Source organism: Emys orbicularis, chromosome 2 (genome assembly GCF_028017835.1).
Source record: "Emys orbicularis isolate rEmyOrb1 chromosome 2, rEmyOrb1.hap1, whole genome shotgun sequence".
Lineage (NCBI taxonomy): Eukaryota > Metazoa > Chordata > Testudines > Emydidae > Emys > Emys orbicularis.
The window spans coordinates 217,120,595-217,135,689 of record NC_088684.1 but is presented as its reverse complement, the minus strand read 5'-3'; the positions used below and the strand labels follow the sequence as shown (position 1 = coordinate 217,135,689).

Genomic DNA, 15,095 nt, shown 5'->3' with positions numbered 1-15,095 from the left:
ACTAGATATAGTGTCGGCTGCCTCGGACCTGGGCTGGGGAGCTCACATGCGGGACTTCAGGACCCAGGGTATGTGGTCACCTGAGGAACTGACCCTGCACATAAATGTCAGGGAGCTCAGGGCCGTGCGCCTGGCGTGCATGGCCTTTTGCCACCACATACAAGGGAAGGTGGTCAGAGTCCTCACGGACAACACGACCGCCATGTATTACGTCAACAAGCAGGGGGGCACCCGTTCCCGGGCCTTATGCCAGGAAGCCCAGCTCCTGTGGGAGTTCTGTATAGCCCACGATATACTCCTGCGGGCCTTTTACCTGCCCGGCAAGAGCAACACGCTCGCGAACCGCCTGAGCAGGGTTTTCTCCCAACAGCACGAGTGGTCCCTGCACAAGGAGGTAGCCAAGTGGATCTTCCTGCAGTGGGGTACTCCCCAGGTACACCTGTTCGCCACCGCCCAGAATCGCCAGTGTCCCCGATTCTGCTCCAGGGCGGGAGAGGGCGACGGGGCGATGTAGGATGCGTTCCTGCTCCCATGGTCGGGGCCCCTGTTGTACGCCTTCCTGCCCTTCCCCCTAATAGGCAGGGTATTACAGAAGGTGAAGTCAGACGGGGCGCGGGTTATCCTCATAGCCCTGGATTGGGCCCGTCAACATTGGTACGGGACCCTACTGCAACTTTTAGCGGCCCCTCCCTCGCAGGCTGCCGCTCCGCCCGGACCTCCTCTTGCAGGAGGAAGGTAGTCTCCTCCACCCCAACCTCGCCCCGCTCCACCTGACAGCGTGGCTGCTCCATGGTTGAATGAGGAGGAAGGGAGGTGTTCGGAGGATGTGAGAAGGGTCCTGCTGGAAAGTAGGAAACCCTCCACGCGTTGAACCTACCTGGCTAAGTGGTATAGGTTCTCTAGGTGGGCGAGGGATAGAGGTTCCTCTCCCTCTTCCGCGTCTATCCAACTTGTCCTCGATTACCTCCTGTCTCTTAGGACCCAAGGGCTGGCGCCCTCCTTCATCAGGGTGCACCTGGCGACCATTTCAGCTTTCCACCCCCCGGTGCAGGGCCTGTCTGTGTTTTCTCATCACGTGATGGCCCGGTTTCTGAAAGGGTTAGATCGGGCATTCCCTTACGCCAGACCTCCGGTCCCCCTCTGGGACCTAAACCTGATACTCTCCCGCCTCACAGGGCCTCCCTTTGCGCCATTAGCCACGTGTTCGTGGTCCCACTTGTCATGGAAGGTGGCGTTCTTAGTAGCTATCACCTCAGCCTGCCGGGTCTCCGAGCTCAGGGCCCTGACCTCTGAACCACCGTATACGGTCTTCCATAAGGACAAGGTTCAGCTCTGCCCTCACCCTGCCTTTTTGCCGAAGGTTGTCTCGGCTTTTCACATGGATCAGGATATTTTCCTCCCGATCCTCTGTCCTAAGCTCCATTCCTCCAATGAGGAACGCTGCCTGCACGTTAGACGTGCGCAGAGCGCTGGCCTTTTATCTGGACAGAACCAGGCCATTTAGGAAGTCTCCCCAGCTGTTCATTGCTTCGGCCGAGTGCATGAGGGGACGACCGGTGTCCATCCAGCGGATCTCCTCGTGCATTCGCACCTGTTACGACCTGGCAGGGGTTCCCCTGCCTCCTATTGTGAAGGCTCATTCGACGAGAGCCCAGGCCTCGTCTGCGGCCTATATGGCTCATGTCCCTATTCAGGACATCTGTAGGACTGCTACGTGGTCCTCTGTCCACACCTTCTCATCGTACTATGCGATCGTCTCCCAAGCAAGGGATGACGCCGGGTTTGGTAGGGCGGTGCTCCGCCCGGGTAACCCTTAAAACTTTAGTCTTAAACGCCTACCCGCCTCCATCAGGTATAGCTTGGAGTCACCTATAGTGGAATACACATGAGCAATCACTTGAAGAAGAAAGGATAGTTACCTGTTCCGTAACTGGCGTTCTTCGAGATGTGTTGCTCAGATGTATTCCACGTCCCACCCTCCTTCCCCTCTGTCGGAGTTGTCTGGCAAGAAGGAACTGAGGGTGGGGGGGAGCACGCAGCCCCCTTTATGGAGCGATATACCGGCGCCACTCCAGGGGGTCGCAGCGGTGCTTCCCCACTATGGATACTGCTAAGGGTATGTCTACACTACGAGAGTAGTTCGATTTTACAGTTCCCGCAGTCCCCGTTGCCCATTGGAATTCTGGGTCGAGCCCCCAATGCCTGCTGGGGCAAAAAATGTGTCGAGGGTGGTTTTGGGTAATTGTCGTCATTCAACCGTCACTCCCGCCCTCCCTCCCTGAAAGCGCCGGCGGGCAATCACTTTGCGCACTTTTCTGGTGAGTGACAGCGCGGACGCCACAGCACTGCGAGCATGGAGCCCGCTGCGACCATTGCTGCGGTTATGGCCGTTGTCAACACCTCGCACCTTATCATCCACCTTTTTCAGAGTCGGATGCTGAGAAATCGGGCGAGGAGGCTACGGCAGCGCGGTGAGGACATTAAGTCTGAGAGGGGCACAGACCTCTCACAAAGCACGGGACCCCGCGCCGTGAACATCATGGTGGCAATGGGTCATGTTGATGCTGTGGAATGGCGATTCTGGGCCCGGGAAACAAGCACGGACTGGTGGGACCGCATAGTGCTGCAGGTCTGGGATGAATCACAGTGGCTGCGAAACTTTAGGATGCGTAAGGGAACTTTCCTGGAACTTTGTGAGTTGCTGTCCCCTGCCCTGAAGCGCAAGGACACCCGGATGTGAGCAGCCCTGACTGTCCAGAAGCAAGTGGCCATAGCCCTCTGGAAGCTTGCAACGCCAGACAGCTACAGGTCAATCGCGAACCACTTTGGTGTGGGCAAATCTACCGTGGGGGTTGCTGTGATGCAAGTAGCCAACACAATCGTTGAGCTACTGCTGTCAAAGGTAGTGACCCTTGGAAACGTGCAGGTTATCATAGATGGCTTCGCCACGATGGGATTCCCAAACTGCGGTGGGGCTATAGATGGAACTCACATCCCTATCCTGGGACCGGACCACCAGGCCAGCCAGTACATTAACAGAAAGGGCTACTTTTCAATGGTGCTGCAAGCACTCGTGGACCATAGGGGACGTTTTACAAACATCAACGTCGGATGGCCGGGCAAGGTTCATGACACTCGTGTTTTCAGGAACTCTGGTCTGTTTAGACGGCTGCAGGAAGGTATTTACTTCCCGGACCACAAAATAACTGTTGGGGATGTGGAGATGCCTATAGTGATCCTCGGGGACCCAGCCTACCCGCTAATGCCCTGGCTCATGAAGCCCTATACAGGCGCCCTGGACACTGAAAAAGAACTCTTCAACTACCGGCTAAGCAAGTGCAGAATGGTGGTGGAGTGTGCTTTTGGACGTCTCAAGGGGAGATGGAGAAGCTTACTGACTCGCTCCGATCTCAGCGAAACCAATATCCCCATTGTTATTGCAGCTTGCTGTGTGCTCCACAATCTGTGAGAGAGCAAGGGGGAAGACGTTTATGGCGGGGTGGGAGGTTGAGGCAAATAGTCTGGCTGCTGATTACGCCCAGCCAGACAGCCGGGCGATTAGAAGAGCCCAGCGGGACGTGCTGTGCATCCGGGAGGCTTTGAAAGCTAGGTTCCTCAGTGAGCAGGCTAACCTGTGACTATTAAGTTTGTTTAAAGAGAAGCTGAACCTGCCCCCGTTTCTTTACCCACTTAATGTTGACTATCCTCTGCCGTTACATACCCCGTTCCCCCCCTTCCAACACACTTTTAAAAATAAAATAAATGGAACTTTGTTACTTAACACCGTTTTCTTTATTAAGGGTTTCGTGGTAAAGGGTTGAAACTGGGACGCAGACTGTGGTGGGGAGCGGGTGTAGTGATGGAAAGGACGCTTCTAAACTTGAGGAATGACAGGCTCCTGCTCCTAGAGCGGTCTGCAGTGGTGGACTGGTTGTTTCAACGTAGCCTGCCACCCCTCCTTTTCGGGACTCTGTATGTGGGGGCTATGTGACTTTGTGGCGGGGGAGGACGGTTACAGATCCCCTGCTGCGTGGCACTGTCATCCAGGATAAGATCTCTAACCGCCCTCCCCCGCCAGAAAGTCACATAGCCGCGCCCCCCCCCCTCCCCCCCGAACATGAAAACCATCTCCCAGACTGACCAGGGTGCCTAGTGACTGCAATGTGTGTGTGACCTTCTGCTGAACCTACCCCCGTGTCTGTACCCTGGTAAAGGTGACTGTCCTCTCCAATTACCAACCCCCTTCCCCCCCCCCCTTCAAACACACTCTCCTCTAAAAGAGCATGACGGAAACAGTAATTAACAGAAACGTATTTTTTATTAGCAACTACACAGTTAGGGGAAGAAACTGGGATGGGGGCTTGGGTGAGGCGGGAAGGAAAGGACTTATCAAATTTCGGGGAATGAGAGCCTTCTGGTACTTGATCAGTCTGCAGGTGTGGAGTGACAGTTTTTACGGCCCCTGCCGCCCCTCCTTCTTGGGACTTTGGGTGAGGGGGGTATGGGACTTTGGTGGGGGAGGGCAGTTAGAGAGAGACTGCAGCGGGGCTCTGTCCTCCTGCCTCCGGTCCTGCAGAACATCCACAAGGCGCCGGAGCGTGTCCGTTTGCTCCCTCATTAGTGCAAGCAGCGTTTGAGTCGCCTGCTGGTCTTCCTGCCGCCACCTCTCCTCCCGTTCGCTGTGTGCTCGCTGGTATTGCGACATGTTCTCCCTCCACTGGGCCGCCTCGGCTCGTGAGCAGCCCATAAGTTCTGAGAACATGTCGTCCCGTGTCCTTTTCTTTCTCCGCCTAATCTGCGCCAGCCTCTGGGAGGGGGATGCCGGGGTAGGTCGGGAGACATTCGCAGCTGTGGGATGGGGAAAAGGGAGTGAATTCCTCGCAATGATAGACTATGTTCATTGTTCACAAAAATGTTTCTCTGTGAAGAAGACCATGCACAGCACCTATCACATGCGCACTCAGGACAAGGTTGAATTTTCGGCCTTCGCATTCAGTGCCTGTGGTCTTGCAGTGGAGATCAGACAAGCGGAGCAGGACAGCGGAATTCGGGTAGCAGGCTGACATGGTAAGCCGTAGACTTTTGGCTGCTTAAAACTTAATTTATAGCAGTGCCCTCCTTTCACGTTCAAAGCAATGCTCCTAGCGTTGGCCAGTTCCTGCTGCCGGCAATCCGGCAGGCATGACCTCTGCCTCTGTCCCACCCCTTCGCGGCTGTCCCCGGGAAAGATCCCTGTATGCTGCCCCTCTCCCGCCTCCACCGCATGGCTGTAAACCGCCGGTTACAGTTATGTAAAGGAACAGGCAAGCAGTCCCAATACTAACATTCCCCTAATTCAAAGCAGGTCACCATGAGCGACATCACTCTGATGAGGATTTCTGACACAGAGAAAGACCGCATGCTGCGTGAAAGCCAGCAAAAACCAGGGCCGTATGCCGCCATGCTCTGCGAGGCAGTGATCCCGGAGTACTTGATGATAGCCTGGCGCGGAAAAGTTTCCTACCACGGAGGACGCAATAAGGCCGCTCTCCCCAGGAGCCTCATGCAAAGGCTTTCCAATTACCTCCAGGAGAGCTTCCTGGAGATGTCCCATGAGGATTTCAGCTCTATCCCCGGACATAGACCTTATTTTCCAGTAGCTGCACTGGCAAGGACTAAAAAGTAGAGCACCTAGGGCAAACTAATCATGAAAAACCCATTGTTAATATTCCTGTTCTGTTCAAAATAAATGTTTACATGTATAAAACACTTACCGACTGATCCTTCCCCTGATTCAGGGTCCGGGTTAATGCCTGGGGAGGGTTGGTAGGGGATCTCCGTCAGGGTGATGAAGAGATCCTGGCTGTCAGGGAAATCAGCGTTGTAAGTGCTGTCGACTGCCTTGTCCTCCTTATCTCCTTCCTCATCTTCCCCGTCCGCTAACATCTCCGAGGAAGCGGCCGTCGACAATATCCCATCCTTAGAGTCCACGGTCAGTAGTGGGGTAGTGGTAGCGGCCGCACCTAGAATGGAATGCAGTGCCTCGTAGAAACTGCATGTCTGGGGATGGGATCCGGAGCATCCGTTTGCCGCTTTAGTCTTCTGGTAGCCTTGTCTCAGGTCCTTGATTTTCACGCGGCACTGCGTTGCATCCCGGCTGTATCCTCTCTCTGTCATGGCTTTTGAGATCTTCTCGTAGATCTTTGCATTCCGTCTTTTCGATCGCAGCTCGGAAAGCACGGACTCATTGCCCCACACAGCGATCAGATCCAAGACTTCCCGATCAGTCCATGCTGGGGCCCTCTTTCTATTCTGAGATTGCATCGTCACCTCTGCTGGAGAGCTCTGCATCGTTGCCAGTGCTGCTGAGCTCGCCACGATGTCCAAACAGGAAATGAGATTCAAACTGGCCAGACAGGAAAAGGAATTCAAATTTTCCCAGGGCTTTTCCTGTGTGGCTAGTCAGAGCATCCGAGCTCGGACTGCTGTCCAGAGCGTCAACAGAGTGGTGCACTGTGGGATAGCTCCCGGAGCTATTAGCGTCGAATTCCATCCACACCTACCCTAATTCGACATGGCCATGTCGAATTTAGCGCTACTCCCCTCGTCGGGGAGGAGTACAGAAATCGAATTAAAGAGACCTCTATGTCGAACTAAATAGCTTCGTTGTGTGGACGGGTGCAGGGTTAATTCGATTTAACGCTGCTAAATTAGACATAACCTCCTAGTGTAGACCAGGTCTAAGGGAAAAACGTCCGGCACCGGTGCACGTGGCGAGCACGCACACCTATAGTGGAATACACCTGAGCAACACATCTCGAAGAACGCCAGTTACGGAACAGGTAACTGTCCTTTCCTGTGCCCTCAATAAGGCTTCTTTAAAATACAGCCAGCTCTCCTGGACTCCTTTCCCCCTCATATTAGCCTCCCAGGGGATCCTGCTCATCAGTTCCATGAGAGAGTCAAAGTCTGCTTTTCTGAAGTCCAGGGTCTGTATTCTGCTGCTCTCCTTTCTTCCTTTTGCCAGGATCCTGAACTCGACCATCTCATAGTCACTGCTGCCCAGGTTGCCACCCACTTCTACTTCCCCTACCAATTCTTCCCTGTTTGTGAGCAGCAGGTCAAGAGAGTCACAGCCCCTAGTTGGTTCCTTCAGCACTTGCACCAGGAAGTTGTCCCCAACACTCTCCAAAATCTTCCTGGATTGTCTGTGCACTGCTGTATTGCTCTCCCAGCAGATGTCAAGGTAATTGAAGTCCCCCATGAGAACCAGGGCCTGTGATCTGGAAACATCTGTTAGTTGTCCGAAGAAGCCTTGTCTACCTCATCCTCCTGGTCTGGTGGTCTATATCAGATGTCCACCACGACATCATCCTTGTTGCTCTCGCCTCTAAACTTAACTCAAAGACTCATGGTCTTTGATATCTCTAATTGGAAGATTATTTTCCTTTTAGGCTGCATGTATTTTGAAAAATTGTATTAAACAGAATTTTTAGAAAGCTATATTGATAAAGATCAGCATTAGAATTAAAGGGTGTGTCATATACCCACAGGCATATTGGGTAATAGATAACAACTGAGTCTTATTTTTTGGCATAAGAAGAAATGTTTATAACCCTTATATTAAACATGCCAATATCCTCCAATGTTTCAGGGTCGAGATCTAGACTGCAAAATTCAAGAATACAAAGAAGCCGGGAAAATATTCACTGAAAGCCAGATAATAGAATGGTTTATACAGTTGTTGCTTGGAGTCAACTATATGCATGAAAGGTACAGTAATTTACTTTTTCATATGAGAGCAATTAGATGTGATATGACAGAGCAGACTTGTATTGGCTAATTACAGATATTCAAATGGAAATAAAACCCTGCTGATTATTGTTTTATATATAGAAAACCCTGTACACCCATTTTGAATTAGTATACGTGTAACGTGGTGATTGAAAAACCATTTAGCAAGAACAGTGCATTTTTGAAGGGTCCGACCCTTCAATACCTATACTTCTATTACAACCTGTCATCTAGCAATATTATGATGACCCTCTTTTAGCAGTAGTCATCATTTGCAGACCTTTATTTTCTAAGATCTAGGTGACAGCCTTGAGAATATAGAGTAGGATCAAAACAGTTAATCAAATCTTGTCAGTAAAACAAATATTCAGCCTTATAAGAGAGAACACCTCTTAAACAAAGAGTAAAATTTATTTCTGGAGCAACTCCATTAATATCAATAAAGTTACCTTAGGGATAAATTTGGCCTAATGTTCCTCATTTTGGATATGTGTTTGAAGGCACTTACTATTTTCATCAGTACATCAATGACTTAACCTAAAAAAATACTGCAGGTGACTCAGGCAATTATGTTTTGAATCTCTAAGTGATGAGCATATTTTTATAACTAATGATGTAAGATCCATAACACGAGAGAAAATAAATTAGTCATTCCAAAGTTCCACAGGTTATTTATTTCAAATCTACTTATAAGGTCCACTTATTCTTCTCTAATCTAGAGATATGAAGAGAGAAATAATGATTCCACTCTAAGGCTTTGTCTAGGCTAGATAAATTTGGCAAGCTGACCACTGGTTGGTCCCACCAGCACATCTGTTACACCCCTCCACCTTCATGTCCACACACAATTGCTCCCAGCAATGTGCAGACAGTTGAACTACTGTTTGGATTAGATTATATATATAAAATCCTATACAGCTAACTCTACCCTCCCAAATCCCAGCATATTTCATCCTCCCATACTCAAAGACTTGGACCCATGCCAGTCTTTTAGGGATAAGAATCCCCTGGCTGTGAAGGCAGTATTTTAGCAGAGGTTGGTACCTTTGCCTATACATCTACAGACTGCTGATGAGAGCATGATGGATAGAGGTCTCTGCTTTGAGTGCTGCCTTTCAGATTATCCAAGGAGTGCTTTCCCAGCATTTGCCTCAGATAGAAAATGAGGAATAGGATTGAAATGAAAAACCTCAAAATCTAATTAAACTACCAATTTTCTTTTTCAAACTCCAGTTGGGGAATTAGGCATTAGGAATGGTCATATCCTAGAAAGACAGCTTTGTGTGAAACCCTTACTTAAACACATACACACACATATATATATTTTAAATAAGGGGATACACTATGTGTAAGAAGTCGGGACTCACCCCTGCGGCACCACCTGCTGGTCGTCCAGGGAATTAGCTCACCAGCGTCTGGAGCGCCCTCTGCAGGCCAGTGATCCGCCTGTCCTCTTCTGGCACCCGTGTCCCTCCCAGGACCCGGTGCCCCTATTACTGGGATGCTGCCCCCTGGCAGTACCCCACAGATCTCAGTCTCCCCTCCCTGGGGAACCTCCACCCACTATCCCCACCTTGCCTCAGCACTAGGCCACTGCCAGTCACCAACTAGCCCCCGCTCCCTGGGGCAGACTGCAGTATAGGCCACTCATCACTGGCAAGGGGGGTTTGGACCTGCTGCCATGGCCTAGCCCTGGGCTGCCCTCTGCAACCCCCAGTACCCCTTGGCCTTCCGCTAGGCCGCAGCCTGGGGCTATCCAGGCTGGAGCTCCCCAGCTCCTCAGCCTGTCCCCGGCCCTGCTCCACTCAGGTACGCTATCTCTAGCTTGCTGCAGCCAGGCCCTTCTCTCTCTGCACTCAGAGAGAGACTGCTGAGCTTCTGGCTGCCCTGGCCTTTATAGGGCCAGCTGAGTCTGTTTGGGGCGTGGCCCCAGCTGCAGCCACTTCCCCCAATCAGCTCAGTCTAAAAGCTGCTTTCTCCAGCCACAGCCCCCTCTGGACCGGAGCGGGGTTACCACCCAGCTACACTATGTAATAAAGTGAAACTAAAAAAGCTTCGCTGTCCCAGGCTCTTAACTTCTGTCTTTCCCCTGTGACTTTCATCTCTCTATGCCTTCTGTATCTCAGGTTCCCCCTTCCCCTTTTTATTTTCTCTCTTTGAGTCATCACTGTTTAATGGCACTTCCACAACCATGCTCAGATAGTTTGACAATTTTTATTTGCATTCCTTTTAATGCATCATATATTTGTATATAGATGCACATTTAAAAAAATATTCTGTACCTTTCTGGTATTTCTTTATTATCATGCAACATAAAAATTATCAGAGACAAACAATAGCAAGAATGTAAATATGTGGACTTTTTAATAAGTCTATAACAGGCATCCATTCTAGGTACAAAAAATATAATTGCCAGCCTCTATTTATATAATTATACTGATTTCTCCTCTAACAATATGGAAAAATTATAGCACATGCTTTTAATCATTTCCAGTTCTAGTGCAAAGACAACATGGGCCTAAAACTGGAAAACATGAGTATTCATAAACAATTGCATTTCTTCATAATAAAAAATTCCTTGGATCGTGTGAAGGAGAACTTTTGCTCAGGAGCATTTAAATTGCATACATCTATCCACATAGCTGAGCATGTGTCTACAGCTTAGCTGAAACTACTGGTTCAGCATTTAAAAATTCTATTTTCAAAACAAGATGTTTTTTGCTACCTGGAAGGATTTTTGCAATGACATTACAGATTAGAAAGATTAGAAATTTTCATCTTTTTCTTGTGCTTCATAAATCTCAAAGGGTATGATTATCTCATGGTGACCACACCACCTACTGTGTATTTTACATAATTGGAAGGTTTTTTGGATTTGAACTTGACAGCTAAATTGTCTAGAATAAATGGATGCACATCTCATCTATCATTAGTATAACAGAAGAGAGAAATAATGGACTGCGTGCTTGTTTAGGTTAGAGAAAGTTAGCATGCTAACCACCATTTGGTCTAGCGCTTGCAACACATCACATGTCCACACACAAAATTGCTCCTAACAGCATCCAGGCAATCACGCCATTGTTGAGACTTCTTTTGAGTAAAACTAATCACTATGTGGTCCTTCACCTTGGTAATTTCCACTAGAGCAGTTTCAAAATGGAATGATTTTGGCATAGTAGCCCCAATGGTGCAAATAGGCCTTCAACTACCATCCTACAGTGCACGAGGCACTGCTTAAATTGCTTGTTTGGTCTTTCTGCCTTCTACTGCACAGGAGTCAGGTTTGCCAGAAGCCACTTAGCTCTACAAATAGTTCTTCACACACTGTTCAAATTAGTTCCATAATATTTTCACAGCAGTAAACTTCACTCTGTTTCAGTTGGTAGCATGTGGCAGAGGAAGCCTTATTCAGCATGAGCAGAGCATGTTGAAAAAAGTTCTTCCATACTTTTCTATGAAAATAGATTGTTTCTGTCTAGTGCACCCTGAAGTATGGTGCTTTTATCTGACAAGTAAGGATCAAATGCACAGTCTATTGTACATAGGCACAGGTAAATTTATAACATTTTTAATAACTAAATTTAGCCACATTTGAAACCCACCCTTTGGAATCCAAATCCTGCCCAGAAATCAGTGACCGGTTGTTTACTTCAGAGTTTCTTTGTGATGAATAGTAGCCACAGAATGTATCCATCTGAACAAAGTGAGACATTTTATATAAAAATAAATATGTATACATATGTGAAATGATGAATGTCACTTTAAATAGTGTAATGTTCCTTGCTAATTTAATGCATGACAAATGCATGTATATTGCTTTAAAAAGTTGCTATAACAAGTGTATTTCATCTGTTTATTTAGAAACCTTGGTAAATACCCACTGCATAATCCATTGATTAATTCATTCTCATCTCTCAATGCACTATAAAAACAAATTGGTTAACTATTATCCTTGGCAACAAGAACTGGAAGAAGTAGTTTAAATATTAAAATACTATTGAAATCTTTTCTTTATATTTCACTAAGCATAAAGACTCATTTTTCAATCTGCAGTCTGTAAATATACAATAATGCCTTCTATTAGATATTTATTATTTGTATTTTATTGTTAGTTATTTGTGAATAGTATATATTGGACTCTGTGAAATTACCTTTGTATCTCATGAAAACATTACTTTCCCATATGAGATGTGGACTAAATTGCTCAGTTAAATGATGCATCAGAAGAAGTTATTGTCTCAGTATGGAAAACAGTTTAGAAATCACTACAGTATTTCAGTACAGAAAACTTTAAAATTTTCAGGAAAAACAGGGCAATATTTGAAGATTGCTGAACAACTGTAGTCAGTTACCATATTTGATTTTATTGCTCACCCCTAAGGATTCTAGAGCCTCTGGTGCTCTCTTTATCTATTCTAAATGGTTGAAGAATTGGTCTCAATGAGACTACATGCAATACCAGTAACTGTAGGTATTGTAGACTGTTGTTCTAACTCCACTTGGGGGCAGATTATCACCTGAAAGAACACTGTTGTATATGCCACTGACACCACAGGAATCAAGTGGGCAAGGTAAGACCTAGATGGGATGGTGGGACATGAGGGAGCCCTATGGGGGGGAGAATTAACAAAAATTCCTTGAGCCTGTGCTTTGTATATAATATAGATGATGGTGATTATTATTATTTTTTACTTGGGTGCGGGGAGGAAGATAGGGGTGTCAAGGGTAGAAATTTCAAGAAGTTGAGAAAATATGGTTACACACAGCACTACTCATGGCTTAGAAGGGCAACTAAAATGATTAGGGGTTTGGAATGGGTTCCATATGAGGAGAGATTAAAGAGGCTAGGACTTTTCAGCTTGGAAAAGAGGAGACTAAGGGGGGATATGAGAGAGGTATATAAAATTGTGAGTGATGTGGAGAAAGTGAATAAGGAAAAGTTATTTAATTGTTCCCATAATATAAGAACTAGGGGCCACCAAATGAAATTAATGGGCAGCAGGTTTAAAACAAATACAAGGAAGTTCTTCACACAGCGCACAGTCAACTTGTGGAACTCCTTGCCTGAGGAGGTTGTGAAGGCTAGGACTATAACAGGGTTTAAAAGAGAACTGGATAAATTCATGGAGGTTAAGTCCATTAATGGCTGTTAGCCAGGCTGGGTAAGGAATGGTGTCCCTAGCCTCTGTTTGTCAGAGGGTGGTGATGGACAGCAGGAGAGAGATCACTTGATCATTAACCTGTTAGCTTCACTCCCTCTGGGGCACCTGGCATTGGCCACTGTTGGTAGACAGGATACTGGACTGGATGGACCTTTGGTCTGACCCAGTACGGCCATTCTTATGTTCTTATGGTGTCATGTGAATCCTTGAGGAACATCTTGGTTAAAACTGATGGGAAAGAGAGAGAGAATGATATATATTTAATAGATTTTTTTTTCAAGTAACACTTTTTCCCTGAGAGGAGGTTCTCAGATCTTTGAGGATCCCCCACTTTTTAATTCCTCTATTCTGAAGTATCTCAAGATGAGGATTATCCGTCTGGCAGATGACAGAACATAGCTCCCTTAAGAGCAACCAGATGGGTAAAAAGAGCAACAGGTTTTGTTCCCTTCCATCAAAGGCTGACTATGTTGCCTCTGCAGCTCACCTAATTCCTTACATCAAAGGACTGAGTGCTAGTCTCAAACTATGATACCTGCATTCATGTGTTTTATACTAGGTACCTAGTTCCTAATCCTGCAAATAATTGCACATGGATGCATTTCTCCACCACAAGGAGCCCCATTGAAGGCAATGGAGCCAGGTGCAGGTACAGGGATGTGCCTGTGTATTGTGAGTTGCAGGACTGGGTCCTAGTCTGCCAGGCTGGCCTTTAGTAACACAGTTCTAATGAAGGAAGTGGCTGGGTTAGTGAATTTGACTATAATTTCCCCAAATCAGATGAAATTGAATTCCCCTTTGTGTTTCAGGCGAATACTTCACAGGGATTTAAAAGCCAAGAATATTTTTTTGAAAAATAACCTTCTTAAAATTGGTAAGATTTCCTTACTTTCTTAGATGACTTTTAGTACTATAGAAAATTCCATCACAGATGTTATAAATATGTAGATTTAAATTAGATGGTATCTAGAGGTGTCTAATGCACTGTATCTTTTTTGTGGTATAGTTCTAAAACTATGGTAATACTTAGTTTTGTGAATGGCTTTTTAACTAGGGGATGTCAACTTTTCATGCACAAGCATTTGAAAACAAAAGGATATCTTAAGGCATTATTTTATTTTGAACTTGATCTAGACTTGAGAAACAATGTATATCTTTTTGTATAGAAGATTCATGACCAATTGATTTTTCTCCATGTTTTAAAAATCATTGCAAGTTTTTCTTGTAAAATCATTTTATGTCTCCTTATGAACATTCAGTATAGATCATTAAAATGTGCATATAATTTAATCTCCAGCCTTTTCTAATAGTTATTGGTATTTATAATAGTTATTTCCAACCATTACACCCTAGATTTACTAATCTTTATATAAATTGGTTCTCTTTCGTTTCAAAATGAAATATTTGTAGGAACATATTGCCAAGACTTGTCAAGACACCAGAACTGAGAAGACTCTGGACTCTTATTTTCACAATATGCAGTTGTCTTATTTTCAAACATTGCACAATATTAACATTAATAAAATAATGTCCCTTTTCAAAATCTTTTCTGGTGAAAGAATTGCGAAAGCAATAACTTTTTCCCCTTATAAAACAGTTCTTTCTTTTTCTGTATAAGTGCATATGTTCATGCACTGCATCTGTTTTATTCCCCTGTGTAAGGGGGATAGGTGTACTGACTCTTATACTCAGTATGTTTGTGTCAATCGCAGCCATATTGTTAGTTAAATTCATTAGTAATTTTTTTTTTTACTTCTTCTAAACATTCTTTTATATGACTGTCATGGTAATGAAAGGTTCCAGACTGATATTGTAGCAATTTGATCTAACCTAATCTCTGATTTTTCTACTGCACCCATCACCATGGTGACGAGTTGTCAAAATCTTCTATTTAAAAGGTACAGCATGCATAGGCATCAGCAGTGCAAAATTCTCCACACTGCCTAGACAATATGCCTTGGCCTTGAACTGTAGGAATCACCTCAACAGGGGAGAGAAAGTTCATTCTCCAGTCCCTTTCAATCCTTAGCATCTCTGCTGAGAGTATAAGCAACGTTGCCAGTTATTAGTGCTGCTTTCTGTGAGATGGATGGACATTAATCCATGGGGAAAAGGACTGACTCTGTCAAATCAATTTAATATACCAGACAGCCATAAGAT

The 15,095-nt window shown here is 46.2% G+C and overlaps 1 protein-coding gene across 1 annotated transcript in view; it reads left to right on the top strand.

Annotated features, from left to right (window-relative positions):
* Positions 1–15,095, top strand: part of NEK11 (NIMA related kinase 11) — a 215,290-nt gene that overhangs the window by 76,433 nt on the left and 123,762 nt on the right. Inside the window, exons 3-4 of the mRNA XM_065399194.1 lie at positions 7,634–7,752; positions 13,745–13,809. Of these exons, the coding sequence (XP_065255266.1) occupies positions 7,634–7,752; positions 13,745–13,809 (184 nt within the window). The remainder of the gene's footprint in view (positions 1–7,633; positions 7,753–13,744; positions 13,810–15,095) is intronic.